Source organism: Lucilia cuprina, chromosome 4 (genome assembly GCF_022045245.1).
Source record: "Lucilia cuprina isolate Lc7/37 chromosome 4, ASM2204524v1, whole genome shotgun sequence".
Classification (NCBI taxonomy): domain Eukaryota; kingdom Metazoa; phylum Arthropoda; class Insecta; order Diptera; family Calliphoridae; genus Lucilia; species Lucilia cuprina.
Genome location: NC_060952.1, coordinates 15,753,550 through 15,774,321, shown reverse-complemented (window position 1 = coordinate 15,774,321; position 20,772 = coordinate 15,753,550). Strand labels below are relative to the sequence as shown.

At 27.3% G+C, this 20,772-nt stretch overlaps 4 protein-coding genes and 1 pseudogene across 8 annotated transcripts in view; 2 read left to right on the top strand and 3 right to left on the bottom strand.

Moving 5' to 3' along the window:
• LOC111690758 (cadherin-89D) overlaps positions 1-20,772 on the top strand; it is a 104,875-nt gene that overhangs the window by 22,991 nt on the left and 61,112 nt on the right. Inside the window, exon 14 of one of the 3 annotated variants that reach the window (XM_046949350.1) lies at positions 42-666. The exons of 1 other annotated variant lie outside the window; for it this stretch is intronic. In XM_046949350.1, coding sequence (XP_046805306.1) covers positions 42-402 — 361 coding nt within the window. In that variant the 3' untranslated portion in view covers positions 403-666. Of the gene's footprint in view, positions 1-41; positions 667-20,772 lie in introns of those variants that run through there. One more of the 3 variants, XM_046949351.1, reaches the window with a different exon arrangement.
• LOC111690753 lies at positions 1,543-6,546 on the bottom strand (annotated as a pseudogene). Its single transcript, XR_002762911.2, has 3 exons — positions 6,388-6,546; positions 5,401-6,039; positions 1,543-2,270 (listed from the first exon to the last, which is right to left on the bottom strand). The product of XR_002762911.2 is annotated as an uncharacterized LOC111690753 (transcript).
• On the bottom strand, positions 7,723-10,476 carry LOC111690774 (glutathione S-transferase 1-1). 2 transcript variants are annotated; one of them, XM_046949357.1, is made up of 2 exons: positions 10,293-10,476; positions 7,723-8,422 (listed from the first exon to the last, which is right to left on the bottom strand). In XM_046949357.1, the coding sequence occupies exon 2, from the start codon at positions 8,419-8,421 to the stop codon at positions 7,795-7,797; it is 627 nt and encodes a 208-aa protein (XP_046805313.1). In that variant the 5' UTR covers position 8,422; positions 10,293-10,476; the 3' UTR covers positions 7,723-7,794. The 2 variants fall into 2 exon arrangements, with proteins under 2 accessions (XP_046805313.1, XP_023309099.2); XM_023453331.2 differs by lacking the exon at positions 10,293-10,476 and adding an exon at positions 8,758-8,903.
• Positions 12,289-13,159, top strand: LOC111690776 (glutathione S-transferase 1-1-like). Its single transcript, XM_046949356.1, has one exon. It carries the CDS (start codon positions 12,327-12,329, stop codon positions 12,960-12,962), a length of 636 nt encoding a protein of 211 aa, XP_046805312.1. The 5' UTR covers positions 12,289-12,326; the 3' UTR covers positions 12,963-13,159.
• Positions 14,608-15,706, bottom strand: LOC111690777 (glutathione S-transferase 1-1-like). Its single transcript, XM_023453335.2, has 2 exons — positions 15,522-15,706; positions 14,608-15,450 (listed from the first exon to the last, which is right to left on the bottom strand). The coding sequence occupies exon 2, from the start codon at positions 15,446-15,448 to the stop codon at positions 14,816-14,818; it is 633 nt and encodes a 210-aa protein (XP_023309103.2). The 5' UTR covers positions 15,449-15,450; positions 15,522-15,706; the 3' UTR covers positions 14,608-14,815.

Here is a 20,772-nt window from a genome sequence, read left to right as displayed (position 1 = left end):
TGAAAAAATCTCTTAAATTTATTTTTTTTTCATAATTCAAGTGACAACTACGAAGATTCTTTACAAAATGATGATGCCTTAGTGGTTACCAATTGCCGCTCCTTATGTGATCATCATTTGCAGCAACAACAGTTGCAGCAGCGTCATCAAGATCTATATCAAAATTCCCAATTTGAGAAAAAATCCTGTGTACGCCATTCGTTTTCGGGTGTTAAGGATGATTTAATGCAGAGTTCACCACGAATATCTTTAAGATCGCGTGGCCATATTTTACGTAATTCTATGAATGATTTAGAAGAACGTCTGCACAATTTGGAACAGTCATTTAAGAGACCTTTAGATTATGCTAGCAGTAGTAGTAAAACTAATAATAATACTATGAATAATTCTTTAAAGTTTTAGTTAAGAAGTAGTTTAAAATTAGTTGAATAATTGTAATGTAAATTAGTTGTGCAATATTTCTTATAAAAATTAGTTTTAATATTAAGAATTGTGTATTAAAAGTTAGCGTATAGTACCTGTTGCTTTGAGGACAAACGACAAATTTGTAATATAAATTTATGTATGTATAGTAGTTAAATAACTTGTAATTTATTTAATTTTAAATATAAATGCTTGTCTTTCAAATTAAAGAAAATATAAGAAAATATTTTTAAAATTATTGAATTGAGCCTTTGCAATAAGTTTATGTTGATGTACTTTTGTACCTCTTCTACCATCACTGATAATTGTTAGTGAGAGGCACTATGTTTCTTATAATTATTGTCTCTTAAATTTCTCTTTATAGGAGCAATAAAAGAATGTAATCATTACACTCTGTAAAATATTTTCCTTTACCACTAAATTATAACTTTTATAAAATTTTTGAAAATTTCAAATCGGTTTTACCCATTCCACAAAGAATATGAAAATGTAGATCAAAAAACATATCCCTTTTTAAAAATATTTAAGTGTTTTCGCGGCAAATGCTCTAAAGTTTTCGATATATGCTTTAAATAAAATTTTAAATTTTAGCTCATTTTTTTGCCATCCAATAGTTCCATAGATACTGAATCATTTCCAAAAATTAAAGTTTCTAAGACCTGGTTTACACTGGGAAACTTTTGTTGAGAAACTTTTGATTTTGTGTGTGAGAGAAAGAGATGATTGATATTTCTTTCTCACAAAAATCAAAAGTTTCCCAAAAAAAGTTTCTTAGTGTGAACCAGGTCTAAGCAACTGCATATCGTTAACAAGTTTAAGCGAATAAGGTTAATAACCGATTATGTCTTCGTTTATCGACTGATATTCTTCGGTATCTACGGTCATAATTTCAAAACGGAAGATTACTCGAATAAGGTTACTAACCTGTTATGGCTTCTGAGAAAATTTTGTATTTGAAATTTGGAAATGTAGATTACAACCGATTTTTTTCGGAAATGATAGATTAGATAACGAAGGGAAAAAAACTCAAAAAGTCAGTCATTTCTGAATGGAATTGGTGTATATGTACTGTTGCCAATTTTACCTTTAACTCATAATAAATAAATACTACAGTTAAAATATATTTACAATAGCGATTAGTGCACTAAAATTTATTTTGTTTTTATAAATAATCAGTATACATACATTTACAAACTAGTAAAAAAAAACTTATTCCTTATTAAACCATTTCTTCAATTCCAAACAACCTTCCCAATTCTCTTCAAAACCGGCAACGCTGGTCTTGCAATGTTCATACCATCTCTTAACATTAGCATATTTACTAAAATCAAAACCGGCCACATCAAAAGTACTAATAGTGGCCAATAGAGCAAAATCAGCGATAGTCACAGAATCGCCGGCAACATATGTCTGACCCTCCAAGAAAGTATTCAAGAAATCAAAAGCCACCTCAATTTTGGCAAACATTTCGGGATCGGCTGGCAAATTTTGCTTCACCTGAGGATAGTAGTAGTTGGCGAAAGAGGCGTACATAGTACCCATATCAAAGTATAAACGTTGATTGACTACTGCCTGTTTTTTAGGGCACTTGGGATATAAAGAATCATCTTTGCCATATTTCTCAACCAAATAGATGCAAATGGCACGAGATTCCCACAAGGCAAAATCGCCATCAACCAATGTAGGAATTGTGTGTTGAGGATTGATTTTTAAGAATTCTGGTTTTAAATGTTCACCGGCAAATAAATCTAAATATTTTTTGTTCAACTCAATGCCAAGAGCTTTGGCAGTCATGAGAATGGAACGGCAGGGAGCAGAAAGGGGTAGATAATAGAAATCCATGGTGACTAAAAATAGAGTATAAAGCAACAAATATTATATGAATAAAATTATTATTGAAGCAATTTGATATAATTATTGTGTACAGCAATTTAGAAAATATAACAAAAAAATTTAAATGTATGTTAAATTAGGCATTAGAGCAAAGATTTATATTTTTTTATATAATGCCAATTATAATGAAATTAAGAACTTTAAGATTTGAGTCTCATTAAAACTCATTAATTTTCTTTCTTATAATTATGCGTTATTTCCTTTAAAAACTTTATAGTTAGCGGCATATTTCAATCATTTATTTCTTCTATTTTGAAAATATAAAATTTTAAGAGATTTTTATATAACCTACACATCAAACTACTCTTGAATTACTTTTCTTTTTTATTCTTTCAAATTTATTTCTCTCATTTATTTTTTTAAATTATTTTTAAAAGGAATTATTTTATCAGCGAATTTCTTTTACCTCTAAAATTTTAGTTGTTCACTATTTGAGAATCAAACTACTACTGTTCTGTTCTAAATAGTTTTCTGGCTATTTAAGTGTCTTCTTTCCTGTTCATGTTGCTGGGTGAAATTCTTTAAAATACCTGTTGTTTATTTATCGGGTATTTTTATTGAAATATATCATACTTCACCCTAACTACAGTAAAAAAATTTAGGTAAATTTTGTCAGTTTTATTTTATTGAGATTTATAACACATTCGACCCAATTTCACAGGCCAACAAAATTTTAACCCACATACCAACGAATGCATTTCGAAGGAAAACATTACAGTAAACCTTAATCTAGCTAATTTTTTGAAGATAGATAGATAGATAGATAAACAAAAAAATTTAAGGTTTTTGAAAAATCTGTTTAAAAATGCATACACATCACATAATCATAATCATCATTTAATAATTTCTGTCAATTCTTTTAAGTAATTCCATAATATTTCAATTATTTATTCATTATTCTTAATAGCGAAAACATGCATTCAACACAAATTCCTATCATTGTCAGACAAAATTCATATTTTAAAACAGCTGCTTAGATTTTCGTTAAAAATTCCTTTTTGATAATTATTTTCAGTAATAAGCTTAAATTAATGATTTATGCTAGAATAATTTTAATTAAGAGAGTTATTTTACATTATGAAGTCATGTTCTAAAACCAAATAAAATTAAAAAAAATTTAAATATTATTTATTTTATAGAAGAAGATTTTGTTATGGATTTAATTAATCTGCTTAGATTTTTTATTTAATATTAAACATCTAAAATAACTTTCCTAAAGATGGTATGAAACAATAGAAAACATCCACGTGGCTAGTTTTAAGTCTTCGGTAGTTCCTTACAAAATCTATAAAGAACTTTTTCAAACATTCTCGACAATTTCACAATAAAATCTAAATTATTAACTAATTAATATTAAATAAATAATAATAACTCGTTATTGTTTTACCTGTAAAATGTATTTTCCTATTTAGAAAAATTTTCTTAACCAAACTTTGTTTCTACTTTAAAAAAAGAATTTAGAATTAAATTATTCAGAGATACGTATTAAAAATATGGCAGCTCTATTGGTAGCAAAAGCTTGCCATCTTACTGTTTATAGTACATATATATACATATACAATTTACATATTGGTCGGCTTGGGGTTAATATCGTTTAACTGTTATAACTTTACTTTATTGGCATACAAAAACATTATAATTTCGCTTATATTGAAGTAATTTCGATTGTCACAAAATCTGATAAAATAAAACAACAAGTTATAAATTCATTTAAGTCACATGTCATTGTTTTATAAAAATAAAACCTAACTAATATAAATATAAAGGGTATTCATGTTGTCATTTGCAAATGGTCAGCTGAGGGTTAATATCGAATAACTGTTATAACTTTATTTCATTGACATACAAAAATATTACAACTTCACTTATACGAAATAATTGAGATTGTCGATTGTCTGATTAAATAAAATAACAAGTAATATATCCATTCAAAATACATGTTGTAGGTTATAAGAATAAAACTAAATATTAAGGGGATTCACGTTGCCATTTATAATTGCTCAGCTGAAGGTTAATATCGATTAACTGTTGCAACTTTATTTCATTGACATACAAAAATATAACAATTTCACTTAAATGAAACATGTAAATGGGATTTCGACAAAACATGATAAAATGCCATCAAGTAATAAATCCATTTAAAACACATTTTTTTATTTTATAAAAATAAAACTAAATTTTAAGGGGATTCACTTTATTATTTTTAAATTTCTATGAAATGTCAAACTTTTGAACAAATCGGACCAAATATACTCATTTACGCTTAAGTAAGGCTAAATGGAAAAGCTTTAGACTTATAACTCAAAAATCATAAAAATACATGTATGGGTGTTATATTTGGCTGTATAAAAGTTAAATTTCCCATCAGAATCACTTGCTTAGTCTATTTGCTGCTAGGATATGTCAAGGACAAAAAATAAGTACTTACATAATATGTATATTATTTGTAAGTCAATACAAGACTCCTTCTAAGTTCTATAGACTATATGTAGTAGTCACTAAAAAGTATGTTGTTGGATAAATACAAAATATATTTTCACACAGTAAAACTATTTTCCTTCTGTGTGAGTAAATAAAACGTCAAAAGTCAAAATAAAGTTCATACGTATCTGATTATATATAAGGCATTATTGTAGTAGTTATGTTGTATGTTGTTATATAAGTACAAGTCATTACTGATATTACGCTGGCAATTTGTTGCAGTTTTCTATTGTATTAGTCAATCAATAGTTAAGACCTCAAAATAATTCAATAGAATAGCTGCATAATATTTTATATTGTATAAGGTCAGGGTCGTCTCTGAAATCTTTGTTAGAAAAATTCAACAACCTTATGATTGGCATAAGTTAATAATGTTTTCTAATTATTTTAAAAATTACCTAGGTTGTTGAGGCATAACAAACAGTTGTTAAATAATAATAAAAAACACAGTTCAAAATTAAGTTTTTTTAGAAAAATGTTTTTTTATTATTTACTTTTCTAATAAATTAGAAAATAATATTGTGCATTGTTTTTAACTCTAATAAATTAAAATATAAATTATTAAAAAAATTAAAAATTAAATGAAAAACAAAAAATAATAACTTATAATTTAGTTGAAGAATTTCTTGAATTCCAAGCAACCTTCCCAGTTTTCATCGAAACCGGGAGCAACAGTCTTAGCATTAGCGTACCACTTGGCAACATTGGCATATTTGCTGAAATCGAAACCGGCAACTTCAAAGGTGCTGACACTGGCCAACAAAGCCAAATCGGCAACGGTCAAGGAATCACCAGCAACGTATTGGTGACCTTCCAAGAAGGTGTTCAAGAAATCGAAGGCAGCTTCCATTTTCTTGTACAACTCAGGATCAGCGGGAGCCTTGGCGAAGATTTGTGGGTAGTAGTAGTCAGCGAAGCTCTTGTAGAGGGTACCCATATCGAAGTACAAACGTTGGTTGATGACGGCGCGCTTCTTGGGGCACTTGGGGAACAAGGAGTCGTTCTTACCGTACTTCTCAACCAAGTAAACCATAATGGCACGAGATTCCCACAAGGCGAAATCACCATCGACCAAAGTGGGAATGGTGTGCTGGGGATTGATCTTCAAGAATTCAGGTTTCAAGTGTTCGCCAGCTTGCAAGTTTAACAATTTCTTGTTAAGCTCAATGCCAAGAGCTTTAGCAGTCATCAAGACTGAGCGGCAGGGAGCGGAACCGGGCAAGTAGTAGAAATCCATGTTTACTAAAATTCGACATATAACAAAAAACAGAAATTAGAAACTTTTGTTTTAAAGCGGATGTTAATTATTTATGTTTAATTCACACTGATTAAGTTTTTAAAGAAAAACTTTAACAGATATTTTCCAACAATGTTTCTAGAAAATTCTATCATGGAATTTTTTCTAGTTTTAAGCAATTAATTATTTATTGCAGCAACAAGTTTTTTATACATATTTCAATTAATTTGTTGGTTTAAGTTTCACTATATGTATATATCTTTTTATTAATTCAAAAAATTAAAACACTGTACTTTTTTTACTTAATGCCGGTTTTTTGAAAAAAAAAAAACAATTTTTTTATGTACACTTACTTTTTATGCTTTAGTTTGTCTTGGCTGTGAACGTTACAAAATTCAACGTACGACTGTCTGTATCATGGAGAGTTAGAGCTATTTAAACTATTCGCTGACGAAGCCCCTCATTAGCCCTCTTTAGAAATTCACTATTGCAAACTCTTATCTCTGTACAAACAACCAAACAAATCCCCATGAATAATAAACATCAGATAGAGTAAATGTAAAATTAAAAAGAAACGAGAAAAGAGTCGAAACAAAAACATGAGATAAAAAAAGCTAACAGCCGGCAAAATTTTTTAAAAACAAATAAAAAAATATTATTGCAAATTTTGTCAGTTTTATAAAATTTATAAAAAAACATATTTGTTGTTGATGTTTGGTAAAAAAGCAATGAATAACAATAAAACTTGTTTTTTTTAAGTGGATGTAAATACCCTACGTTAAAATAGTTCTTATAGTTAGTTGATGATGTCATTCAAAGGCCACGTAAGATTTTTAAATTTGTCAAAGCTTTTATAAGAAGAATTTATAAAAGCTCTGATGCACGGTTGTTAGATATTACAATGTTGGCAGTAAAATGTTCCGAAAATGCTTAATGCTACAAGTTTTTTGGATCTTACAATATTGTCACAAAATAAACAAAAAAATTCTAATAGCAGCGCAAAGCTTCTTCTGATAACAAACGTTATCAGAAGAAGCTTTTCTGACAATGTTTCAAGTAAGTTGACACGATTTTAACCCATTTTCTGAATATTTTTCTGCCAATATTGTAAGATCTTACGTGTATACAAAGCTTTTTAATAAATAGAATAGACGCTTAAGTCACAAATACAAAATAAAAACTTTGAAATTAATTTCTCATATAAAGCTAAAAAGCTTTTTTAATGGGAATTTTATAATAAATAGAAAGAAGCTCCTATTTCATGAAAAAACTCAAAAAGCTTGTGTTTATGTTGGTTACAAAAACCAACTGTTATGTTTTCCTAATACAAACTTTTAAAGTTTTTTTTGTTAAAGAAAGATCAACAGCATCTAGTTTTCTTATATTTACTCTGTGTTTTGAAAGAGGAAAGAATTTTTAAAAAAATATTTTAATTTTATAAGTATTGCATCCTCATTTTACATGCAGAATTTTTTTATTTTAAAAGCGTAAAAACTTAGTTTTGAAAAAAATGTATTTTTTAATTTAGATTTTTTCAATTTATTTACAATTTTATTTTTCAAAGTTAAAAAATTTATTTGTGTATTTGTTACACAACTGTTTTCTACAATAATTAAAAGCTCTTTTTTGTTAATAAATTATTTAAAATTAGGTTGGTATTAAAATCTATATAAAATCTTCTTTAAAAATTTTAAATGAAATCAATAATTTTATTTAAAGTTAATTAATTTTACAATAATTAAAAATCATTAACTCTTAAATCAATCAAAATACTTCTTAAATTCCAAACAACCTGCCCAGTTTTCATCGAAACCAGGAGCTACAGCCTTAGCATTAGCATACCATTTGGCGACATTTTTATATTTACTAAAATCAAAACCTGCCACTTCAAATGTACTTACAGTGGCCAATAAAGCCAAATCCGCAACAGTTAATGTATCACCGGCGGCATATTTTTGATTTTGAAGAAAAGTATTAAGAAAATCCATAGCCATTTCCATTTTCTTATACTTCTCAGGATCAGCGGGAGCTTTAGCAAAGATTTGTGGATAGTAGTACTCGGAAAAGCTTTGATATAGAGTACCCATATCAAAGTATAAACGTTGATTTATTACAGCGCGCTTTTTAGGACACTTGGGATATAAAGTTTCACTTTTATCGTATTTTTCAGCTAAGTAGACTAAAATGGCACGAGATTCCCATAAGACGAAATCGCCGTCGACCAAGGTGGGAATGGTATGTTGGGGATTGATTTTTAAGAATTCCGGTTTTAAGTGTTCGCCAGCTTGTAAGTTCAGCAGTTTCTTGTTAAGTTTAATGCCCAAAGCTTTGGCAGTCATCATGATAGAGCGACAGGGTGCTGAACCGGGTAAATAATAGAAATCCATTCTAAAAATGGGGAAATAAGAAATAGTTATTTTGGAACAATAGTCTGAAGAAATTTTAATTTGTATCTTTTAACATTAGATTTAAACACATTTCAATGTATTTTAAACATTTAATTTAAAAAGCTTTTGAAATCTGTTTAATACATTTCAATTTTCTTTGAATTTAAGCGAATTTTTTATACGTTTTAAATTAAAGACCAATTCCTTTCTCTAATAAAATGATCATCATTATTATTTTATTGTTAACTATTTTGAAATTTTTTCTAATTTTTTTGACTGCATCATACACAAACATTTTCTCAAACTATAATTAACTTTATTACAAAATGCACTTACTTAACTTATGTATATTAGTTGTAAACGTTACAAAATTTTAAACACTACTGCTAGAAACTGTGCAGTTTTAGAACTATTTAAACTATTAATTGTAAAAGCTCTCTCTATTAACTCTCTTCACAAAATTTATAATTACCGATCCTTATCTATAAACAAGCACTTTAGTCAAAATCAAATAAACAAGTCATCAATGCATTTTTTTATTTACTAGCATTCGAAACCTATTTCAGACCAAATCCGAAACCAATATCCATTAGTTTTGGCGTATATTTATCGAACTTTTTAAGAAGTTATATAAAAATAGGCGAAAAGTGCGGCCTAAAAATCTTCATTTTCTACTGATTACACCGCAAAGTGTTTTGTGGAATATTTTTTTCCAGGAATACCTCTTAAACGATGTATGTTAAATTTACGAGAAAAATAAAAAATATTTTTCCATTGAAAATCAAAATGGAAATGGATCCAAAAAATTTTGTAATTGTAAGTTTATCGGTTAAAAAAAATAAATTTTTTGTTAGAGTATACCAGGTCCTAAATCAATAAAAATGTTTTCGCGATAATCACAAAATTACTGAATTTTTAATCCGCGTTTCGAAAAGATTACAAAATTATTTTTGAACTATAATATTATACGACATCTAACAATCGTGTAAACACATTACGTTGCCATTGCCAAATAATTCAGATAAGTCAGACAATTTGTATTGTCAGATGTACATCTGTCAATGGAACCATTGATTTTCTATTGGCAATACGATACATCAAGAGAACATGTGCACCTTAAATAAGATCTGCCTACGTTCGAAGATCTGATAACAGTGTGTATAAAAATGAATTCTGAAAAAATGTAGATTGCTAGGATCAAATCGAGATTAGCACATCTCAATGAAATGTATACTTTGGTCTCTGTATCAATCACTATTTCAGCATATTATTGAGCAATATATTCCCGGAATACGATTATATTATGTAAAAGATTTAGGTAATATTAGCATTCGTTCTGAGATACGTGTACCAAATATCATGAAAATATAATATATTATTTAATATCATTATATGGTGTATAAGATTCGGTGTAGACCTTTATTCTATTGATATAAACATACATATGTAGTAAATGTTTAACATTAAATCTGCCCCTATAAATTGTAGTTTAAGGGCCTTATTCAGAAAGAAAAATATAAAACAATATTTGATTTTTTTTTTTTTTTTAAATACTGAATCTGAATTCGGGCATAAATTTTTAAATTTTCACTCGATTTTTTAACCCGATACTTTTCTATTAATGTGATGCAAATTTTACTTCTTTATTTGAAGGATTAGTCTAATATGCATTCCATGTTTGTACAAAAAATATATATTTAAGAGAACAATTGAGAGAGAACGCGAATACTTTGAGAATGACGTTGCTATTTTCTATTAGTTTTTATTTTTAATTTAATTTTTTTGCAACATGTTAAGTTAAAAATAAATAAATAAATCTTTTGTATTCTAATCTCAATTTGGAAATTATCATATATTTATTTATTATTTACTTAATATTTGTGGAAAAAATAACAACAATTTAAATTGTTACTATGGTCACTTTGTATGGTGACAAATTTTTTTAATGAATATTTTGCAAAACTAGTAAGTTCTTAATTATTTTGCTATGATTATTAGTATGTTTTTGGTATAAAAACAATAATTTCTTTGTAGCAAAATATTCCACAATTTGCTCCTTTTTTATTTAAAAATATGTTTTTTGTTTAGTTTTTTATGTTTATATTTTCTATGTTCGGCGACCGGCGACCGGCGACTATGTTTTTGCATTCATAATTGTGCTTTTTACTATTTTGGCATTTATCCAATTCTCTTTTATTTCCATTATAAAAAAAAATTAACCCCTATATTAAGCAGATATCGACTACTTTCAAAATTAATGAAATATTTATTTCATTTATTTTATAAATGTCGATTCGGCTTTTGTAAAAAAAATATATAAAAACTCATGGATGAATTTTTCTTAATTGTTTAGTTTTTATTTGATGTAGAAAAGTTTCTGTTTAACATTACATCATTTCCATTTGGCAAAAGTACAAATTATAAAATAATTACAAAAAAAAAATAATATTGCATTCATTGATGTCATTTGTGTTTAATAAAATTAAATAGGTTTGGAGAATATTTTTTGTATGTACTCGATGTTAATTTCCATTTGAACTCCTTGTTATAATGGCAAAATGCATTTGTGTTGAAGTTTGCAAAGCTTTCAAAGACCTACATCGTTTGAAAGCTTATAATTTAAAAAGTATAATATCGGGAACAGTTCTAATTTTATATATTCCATTACTACACATTTTATATTGGTATTTTTGTCGAACTAAAATATCGTTTGACATCCACCTAACCTAGTCAACCGATTGTAATTGAACTATGCGACAGAAATAATTACCTGTGCAGTGATTCTGTTTTTCTGAAAGGTAGAAGTATAATAGGAATATTTCAGAATATATGTATGTCTTAGAAAAATTCATATTGACATTGCTAGTGGATTTTTACAGGGTTACATAAAAAAGCATATATCAGCATTCTATTAAAATCGGTTGAGAATTGAATTATTTAATGACTTTAAAAAGCTTGAAGTTAAGAAAAACTCTATTCTTTACCGAATTGATCTGGTACTTTCCTAACTTTATACGACTTCAACCTGGCATTAGTTTTTGCTCTGTGCCCAAAGAATCAGAGCGTTTCACTGTAGCTACTGTTTCTCTAATGTTAGTCTTAGAAACAGTTGTTCGAAATATTTTACCATATCAATATCTGATAGGCCTTGTTTTCTTCCTGTTAAATTCTTTTTTATTGCAATTTGTTGGACTAAGGATAAGTTTTGGCTAGGCATTTTTAGACATAAAAAAAGAGAGGGATATATTTTTTGTCATTCCGTTTGTAACACATCGAAATATTTGCCTAAGACCCATAAAAGTATATACATATATATTCTGGGTCCATATTAGATTCTGAGACGGTGTAGCCAAACTCTTTCTACTTATTTTTGTGGGGATCGGTCCATAATTGAACCATATTAATTTCTTAACTTATCTCTTTTCTTAAAAATAAAATTTCTTTTTTGCTAATACTTCATTGTAAAAAATAACTGTCGGTAAAAAATAACTGTCGGTAAAATAATTTAAAAAACAAAGATTACAAATATTTCAAGGTATAGTTAGATATGTTAAAGAACATAAACACTTTAATAATTCAAATATTTATCATTTATAAGTCATCATTATATTAACATTTGTATTGTCAGTAAAGTATGAAACTTTTACAATATAGAAACATATTTTGCAATAAGTATGACGTAACCAATATTTGTGTTATTATTTTTTAAACTAAAACTATATCGCTTAGATAATAATTTTTAATCTTTTTGTGATAAGGAAAACACTGTTTATTTCAAGTCTTTGGAAAATATAGAAAATAAAACATTTCAATTACTCATTAAGGTAAACTAATGAAAATTTTACGAAGAAAAAATTCAATAATTAAACTAACAAGTGCGTTAAATAAAAATTTTAGATTTAACTATGGATTTCTATTACTTGCCTCCCTCACCACCGTGTCGTGCCGTTGAAATGTGCGCCAAAGCTGTAGGTGTGCAACTAAATAAGAAATTGATCAATGTAGCGGCTGGCGAGCAAATGGATCCAGCTTTTACTAAAATCAATCCTCAACACACTATACCCACCATAGTAGATGGTGATTTTGTCTTGTGGGAATCTAGAGCTATACTCATTTATTTGGCTGAGAAATATGATCAATCGGGTTCCCTTTATCCCAAGGTGCCCAAAGTAAAGGCTTTGATTAATCAACGTCTTTACTTTGACATGGGTGTGTTCTTTAAGAGTTTTGTGGATTATTTTGTGCCCGTTGTTATGAAAAATCAGCCCGCTGATCCTGAAAAGTTCAAACTAGTCGAAGAGGCCTTTAATCATTTGGAAACCTTTATGACTGCCAAATTGTATGCTGCCGATACCGACACCTACACCATTGCCGATATAGCCCTAGTCGCTACCATGACTAATTTTGAAGCTGTAGGTTTTGACTACAGCAAATATCCAAATGTAACCAAATGGTATAATAACTGTAAGCTAGTAATACCTGGTTATGCTGAAAATGTGGAGTCTTGCCATGATTTAAAATATTTCCAACCTAAACAGTAACATGTTTGCACAAAAATTTATATGTAGATTTGCTGCTGCTTACTATAGAGATTAAAAAGATAGAAAAGAAAATAGTTTTCTTATATTAAGAAACGAAATACAAAAATACACGAAAAGTGCAAAAAATTGTAACTCAAATTTCTCTTTTTTATTGAATAAATATGTGAAGTAGAAGAAAAAAAACTTAAACGCAAAAATGTAGTTTAAACTAGTTTCAATTACAACCCACCACATTCACCAAAATTACATGCAAACTTTTATTTTATTTGAATTTTTTTGTGCCAATTTAAAGCAAATGCAAGTTATTTAACCCTTAAGTGGATTTAGAATATTATTGATTTATTTGTTAGATTCTTTGATCGCTAGACTGAAATTTAATTGATTTTTAATACCCTGTGAAATATGGTTTTTATGTTTTTTTCCTTATCAGTTTAATGCCCGTTTTTTATTGATTAGGTTAAGTAAGCAAAATTCTGATTTTAATCTTATCAAAAATATCATAATTTTTGTTATGTATAAACACTTGTGGTAATATTTACTAAAAAAAAAAATAATCTAAAAAAAATGATTAATTGTTTACCAATTTTAAGAATTGGCATAAGTGGTAATTTTGTTTACTTGAAATAAAGTTCTATTAACGCAACATAGTTTTAAATGATTTTAAAACTTTTCCTTAGATGATGAAATGATTAAGCATTATAATGACTTGTTTAATTTAGAAGCAGTCTTACAATGTCTTACAACCCAGTAGGATTTTGAGTTAACATAAAACTAACTTATGGCTAACCACAAATGAGTCAGAGGTGACTCAAAAACTTACCAAAAACTTATAAAATACTATTTAGTTTTTCAATGTGATATCATAGGAACGAGTTAGTACACACTCACCATACATCAGTTTCAGTTAACCTGAAGATACTTCATGATGATTCTCTGATTCTTTGTCTTATTAAAAATGTCTGAATACTTTTTTTATTAGAATATTATTATTTTATATAAAGCTCTTTTCTAAAATCATATCACTGACTGCTTATCGGTCGGTATAAGGTACTTTTGCACTCAGTTTGATTTCCTTATACATATTTTGTTGAGTGTATGTATTTAAAAATTTTAATTATTAACAAAAATACAAACAGAATTTTTGCTAAAATAAATATAATTTACTAGAACGTTCCAGTTGTTTGCTATTTTATCATTCCCACAATATAATTGTTTTATAAATTTTTTAACTTATAATGTAAGTTTTTCTTTTAATTGTTATCTGCTTACAGAAAAAGAATTTCTAATGATTTATAGCATGATCCAGTGTTTAACTATAACTTTTTCGTCAAGACATGTCAAAAAAATTAATTTCTTCAAAATCTCTCTAACAAATTTAAGGGACTAGTTAGTTTGAAATGAAGATGTATATACATCAAATCAAAAGAAATACACCTAAGCCTCTATCAGGTCTGTTGTGCGCTCCTTAACAAGTTCCTCAGGTGGAAATCGAGCATACCACCTCCGGTCTATCAGACTTTGACTAAATTTTACACAAATGTTTTCTATCTTTAACATCGATTCAAAATCTGTATTTTTTAAATTTCATGAAGATCGGCCAATAATTGACTTACACCCATTTAAGTTTATTTAAGTTTATTGTCAATAAATCGTGTAATCGATTAATAATATATATTTTTTATATAAAAAAATAAAGTCCCTAATATAGTAGGGGTTTCCCACTTTTTATATCGTGTTCAAAGGAATATTAAATTTCCAAAACATATAATTTTTATAAATTATCACATAATACCTAGTTTATTTACAAAAAAAAAAATTAACAATAAAAATAAATTAAAAACAAATGTCAACAATTAATTTTGTTTAACAAATTTCTTATAACTCAAACAATCCTCTAAATTTTCGGCATAGCCAGGAACCACCTTTTTGCACTCTTCATACCACTTGGCAACATTCGAATATTTACTCATATCAAATTTGGCAGCATCAAAATTTGTAACTGAAGCCAATAAAGCAATATCGGCTACGGTGACATCATTACCAGCAGCAAATTTATTTCCCTCCAAGAAGGTGTTTAAAAATTCAAAAGCACTTTCTACTTTTTTCAACATTTCAGGATCGGCAGGAGCTTTCTTCATTATTTGTGGATAATAATAGTCGGCAAAGCTTTTGTATAAAGTACCCATATCGAAATATAAACGCTGATTAATGACAGCACGAATTTTAGGGCATTCGGGATACAATTTTTGTGATTTGTCATATTTTTCACACAAATAAACCATAACGGCACGTGACTCCCATAAAGCAAAATCACCATCGACCAAAGTGGGTATGGTGTGTTGAGGATTGATTTTTAAAAATTCAGGTTTTAAATGCTCACCAGCTGGTAAATTTATGATTTTCTTATTCAATTTAACACCAACCGCCTTGGCTGTCATTTCAACAGCACGACAGGGGGCAGATGGAGGCATGTAATAGAAATCCATAACTAAAATAAACAAATACAAAACGTTCTATTATAAATAATTTAGTATTTATTTTGAAAAATATACTACTTACTTTCTTTTTGTTCCGTTGTGTATCAAGTTCTTTAATAAAATGTTTTTAAAACTTTAGAAAAATATTTGTTTTATATAATTTAGAAATTCTATTGACTGCACTACACCTTTTGCTATTGTTTACGATAGCAAGTCATTATTAATTGTCATAAAAAAACAATAGTTTGTTATAATAATAAACTTTAGTCGTCCATATAAATAATTAAACTAATAGATAACTCTGTTTATTGCTAACTACAGGTACAGAAAGAGGTACATGTTGATAGCCATGTTTCCCGATTAAGCTTATAAGTATATAAATATGATTTCATATCTATACACATTTCTGAAGTCTATAACCAAGTTTTATTTTCAAAATTGCTTACGACAAATTAAATTTTGATTATATTTATAACATTTATTTTTTTTCTTAAATTTAATCACAATTGCTTTACGTTATTAAAATGTTGTATCTGTAAGATTTATTTTAATTCTAGTAAACAGTAGTTAATGAATTTTTATTTGTGATATTTATTTCATTACAATGAAATATAGTTGAACAGACTATAATTGATTCATATACAATAGTGTTACGGGGACAATTTTTTTGTTGGAACATATCTCAAACGATTAGTATTACTGCATTAAATGTGGAACAAAATAAATTGTAAATACTATTGCACAATAAGTAATTACAATAAGAGTTAAAATAGCCTCACCAAAAAAGAGGCTGTTATATCACGCCCACTTCGTATATTAGTGCTTATTTTGCTTGTCTTGAGTACAAAAAGCAGTAACATGAAATGGACAAACTGAAATAAGCCTTATAAGATCAAAATTCTATAAATATATATATTTAAAGTGGGGACACGATTACATTTTATATAGAGTGAAAAAATGCGACTCAATTTACAAAGTATTTAAATTTTATTAAAACTGATATCATGATCTATTCTAATTTGTATTTAACCATGCCTAGTGTTCAAACGAGAATTCTAACACCATTTGAATCAAAACCAGCAAAAAATGTGGGCGTAACCATGATATTGCCGCCCATATATGTTACAAAGTTTATGTCAAGTTTTACATCAGTACCATTAGTCAAAAACAGTTTCTTTAATTTTTTTGAACTATGAAACAAAGCTTGGAAAAAATTAATTCTATTTGGAATTAATTCCCTTATATTTTTCATTCGGCTTAAAATTGGTTAATGTACCATTCTTTAAAATCATTCTTTAAATGTACCATTCTAAAGCTGAATTCCTTGGCTTTATATTCCATAGAATTAATTCCTAAGAGAATTCATTCTTTATAAGAATGAATTTAATTGAATGATCATTATTATTTGTTTAATTCCTTTTATTAAAAATTGGATGAAAGAAAAAAATTTAATTAAATTTTTTATATACAGAATGCCTTTGAATTACAAAACAAAACTTTCATTCAATCTATTTCAAATTGAATGGTGAAAAAATGTTTAAATTCAATTTGTAATAGATTGAATTAAAATAAAATTTTTGTCATTCAGAGGGAATTCAAAAATCAATAGGAATTATTGAAATTTATTTTAATTCAATTTGTAACAGATTAAATGCAAACAAAATTTATTCATTCAGAAGGAATTTAACATTATATAGGAATTAATGTTTAAGAGAATTCATTCAACTACATCGAAAGCTTTAAGAATTAATTCTAGGAATTAAATCTTAGGAATTAATATTAAAGAATGGTAAATTCTTTAGAATATAAATCAATTAAAAAAAGAATGAATTAGAGAATGAATTCTTTTAGAGCTTTGCTATGGAATAATGAAACGATTTCAGGCTATGAATTAAATAATCTTCATAGATATATTTGTTTGTAACTAACAACTTCTATTACTGTAGGGTGTTTTCAAATTCTATTTAATATTATTATTACAATACAAATTTGTTAACTATTATTTACACAAACAACTAGGGATAAACAATAGAATTAATATTCTGCGAAACGCAATAAAAATTTTGTTTTGTTTGTATTCATAATAATTTAATTTTTTATACAAAGTTTATATTGTTTTTTTTTACAATGTTTTTTACGCATACTCTCTATTTACGCTCTCGTAACACTCGATCAGCAAACATGATCATCATGACTAGGCGAAAAAATTAAAAGAAAAAATAATAATTGTTTGTATGAAAACCCCCATTTAAAAGAACACGTCATTGTTGAGTTTAAATGGAAAAAGGTGAGTGAATGACTGATGATCGGACAGTTAAGTAGAGTAAATGGTAAAGTCTTTAAACATTTTTAATACTCATGGTGAGAATTTCTGTTTTAGAGAATTTCATAATAATATCAAACTTAAAACAAAACAAAAATATGATTCAAACTATCTTAAAATTAGTAATAGGAATTTTTTACTATTTTGCAAAACTATACAAACTTTGTAGTACATCATACATATAAACAAACTACTATAAAGTCAATGTATTCCAAAAGTATATAGAATGGTTGATTCATAATAGTTTTGAAAATACAAGATCAGTTGTTTTTAAATAGCATTTGTATACATATTTTGACACCACAAGATTTTTCTTAATTTAGTAAACGTTGAGGTTTTTTAATATGTTCCATTATTGGTAAGGTGTTATTTATGGTATTAATATCCGATACGTATTGGCCTTCAGAAAGAATTTAATTTTATTATTTTTGTTTTTTTTATAATTGTATTTTATGTCATTCCGAGTATATTATTTGTATTCCGAATAAACAAATTAATACCCGGTGTCTCGCGATTTTGTAAATTTTTTTGCTAAAAATTTTAAATAATGTAATAAAACAATGTTAAAGAAATCAAACATCGAAACGCCAATATCATCAAAATATGTGTCAAGTTTAGGAAAGATAGATAGATAGATAGATAGATAGATAGATAGATAGATAGATAGATAGATAGATAGATAGATAGATAGATAGATAGATAGATAGATAGATAGATAGATAGATAGATAGATAGATAGATAGATAGATAGATAGATAGATAAATAGATAGATAGATAGATAGATAGATAGATAGATAGATAGATAGATAGATAGATAGATAGATAGATAGATAGATAGATAGATAGATAGATAAATAGATCGTACTCTATTCAATAGGACTACCGTTTGTATAAATTCCTGATTGAAAGACATCGGTTTCAAATATTGAGGCACATGACCTAAAATTTTGTTACTATACATAAATTTCCCCCAAATTTTGTTTTTTTACATACTTTACTTATAAACAATTTTTTGGTAAAGGGAATTTGCCTATTCCCCGTGGATCCGCGCTTGATGTATGTACATACTAATTTGTAAAAAAATATAGCATCTTTACTGAAAGTTAATTAAAACATAAACTCATTGCAATTTTCTATCGGCCATCTGGCCAATTTAATATATTCAATACGAATATAGAATTCCACATTAATCAAGTATTTGTCAGTTAATTAAATTTTTTTATAAAGCGCAAGTACATAAACACTTAGTAACAAATACAAAAATTGCATTTTAAGTGAATGGTTTGAAATTGAGATTAGATAAACGAAACAGTTCAAATGGCAATAAAATATAAAAAAATATCTAGAAAAAGGGGAGCGATTTGGGGGCAAATGCAAGTTTTAACAATCTAAATAATTTATAGACTCACAAACATGTGGGGATAGGATCGGCAAGTCTAAACAAGTGTAGAGAATATAAAATATTTCCACTAACAATGAGAGTAATTCATACGTCAATATATGAGATATGTAGATTTATATAGAAGACTAAACAATTTTAATTGCATTTAGTTGGAGACTTACAACTTTAGAATTATATTTTGAGAACAGAAAATTTTTATAAAACTAATTTAAATTGTTGTATAAAATACTTGTGTACTAAGGTACTAAAATGCATTAATGTTAAATAATGTAATATCGAACACTGAAGGAATTATTAATGAGCCTGCCAATAAGAATTTAAACGTTTAACCATTGATTTAAATATCATAATATTTAAGCAATAGCTTAAATTTAAATCCTAATTTTCTACTTATTTCACACATTATGAGTGAAATGCAATTAAGTAAAAAAAATTAATATTTTTCTATTTTTCAATTTGCATGTATTTAAAAAGTAACTGAAAATTCCACATATTTAAACATTAAACGTGACTAAGCTATTTTTTCTTCACATTTTCTGTATCACAATTGCAGTTTACGTTTGAAACTGGTTTAGAAAGGGATTTCCAAAATTCCACAACCAATTTTAAATGACTTTAAAAAAAAGACAAAATAATCACAATATATCATTTTTACAAGTCATTGTACCCCCAAATAGCAGCTACTAAACTAAATGTTTAAATGAATCATTAAAGCAAAATTTTTCTATTTTATTTGTTTTAATTTATTATTATATTTTTTCTGTTATTATATTTAAGGTGTGTTGTTATTGCAACCTTGAACTAAACCTACATTTCGTTAATTTTTTATTATATTTTGAATATAAATAAAATCGAAACTATAAACGGAAAAAAATAGTCTAGAATTCTTTAAGGAGATGTTATTTATTTACTCTTAAAAACTCTTTTTTTATATATAGAGTAAATGTTTAACAAACAATGCTAAAGCGAATTTTGAGCACTCTACATATTGTCAAAATTGGAACTTGACAATTTCATTTGCAAGTTTGCTTTACTAACCACTAAAAAAAATAAAAATAAAAACCCACTTTACGATTTCGATTATGGAATACGCCCCCGATTGCAAGTTCAACTATTTTTATACATTAAACCAAGGTATAATACGTTTGTACTATTGTAGGTGTTGCAAAGATACTCACTGATGTAGGATATCTGACTTGTTTTTAAACGTGTTTTGCATGTTAACTATGTACAGTTTTAAGATTCTATCTTTAATATATTCATTCATAGGGGAGTTTTTACGAACCCTAATGCTTATTCGCCAATTTATAATCCAATAGTTTACATGGATTTCAAAATTACCACTGCAAATTTTAAGTATTCTATCTGTAATGGTTTCCAAGATATTCGAATTTTTGTATTATTTATATAGGATGTGCCACGCCCCCATTGCTAGACCGTCAATTTTCCTCTTAATAGTTGATATGGGTTTTAATGTTGCCCGTGCAAAATTTGAGAACAGTAGCACTGAGGATTTCCTAAATATGCGAATTTTATAAATTTAATTCTTAAGGGAGATTCAACACCCGTTATTTTTAGTCTGACCATTTTGTCTTAAATATTTAAAG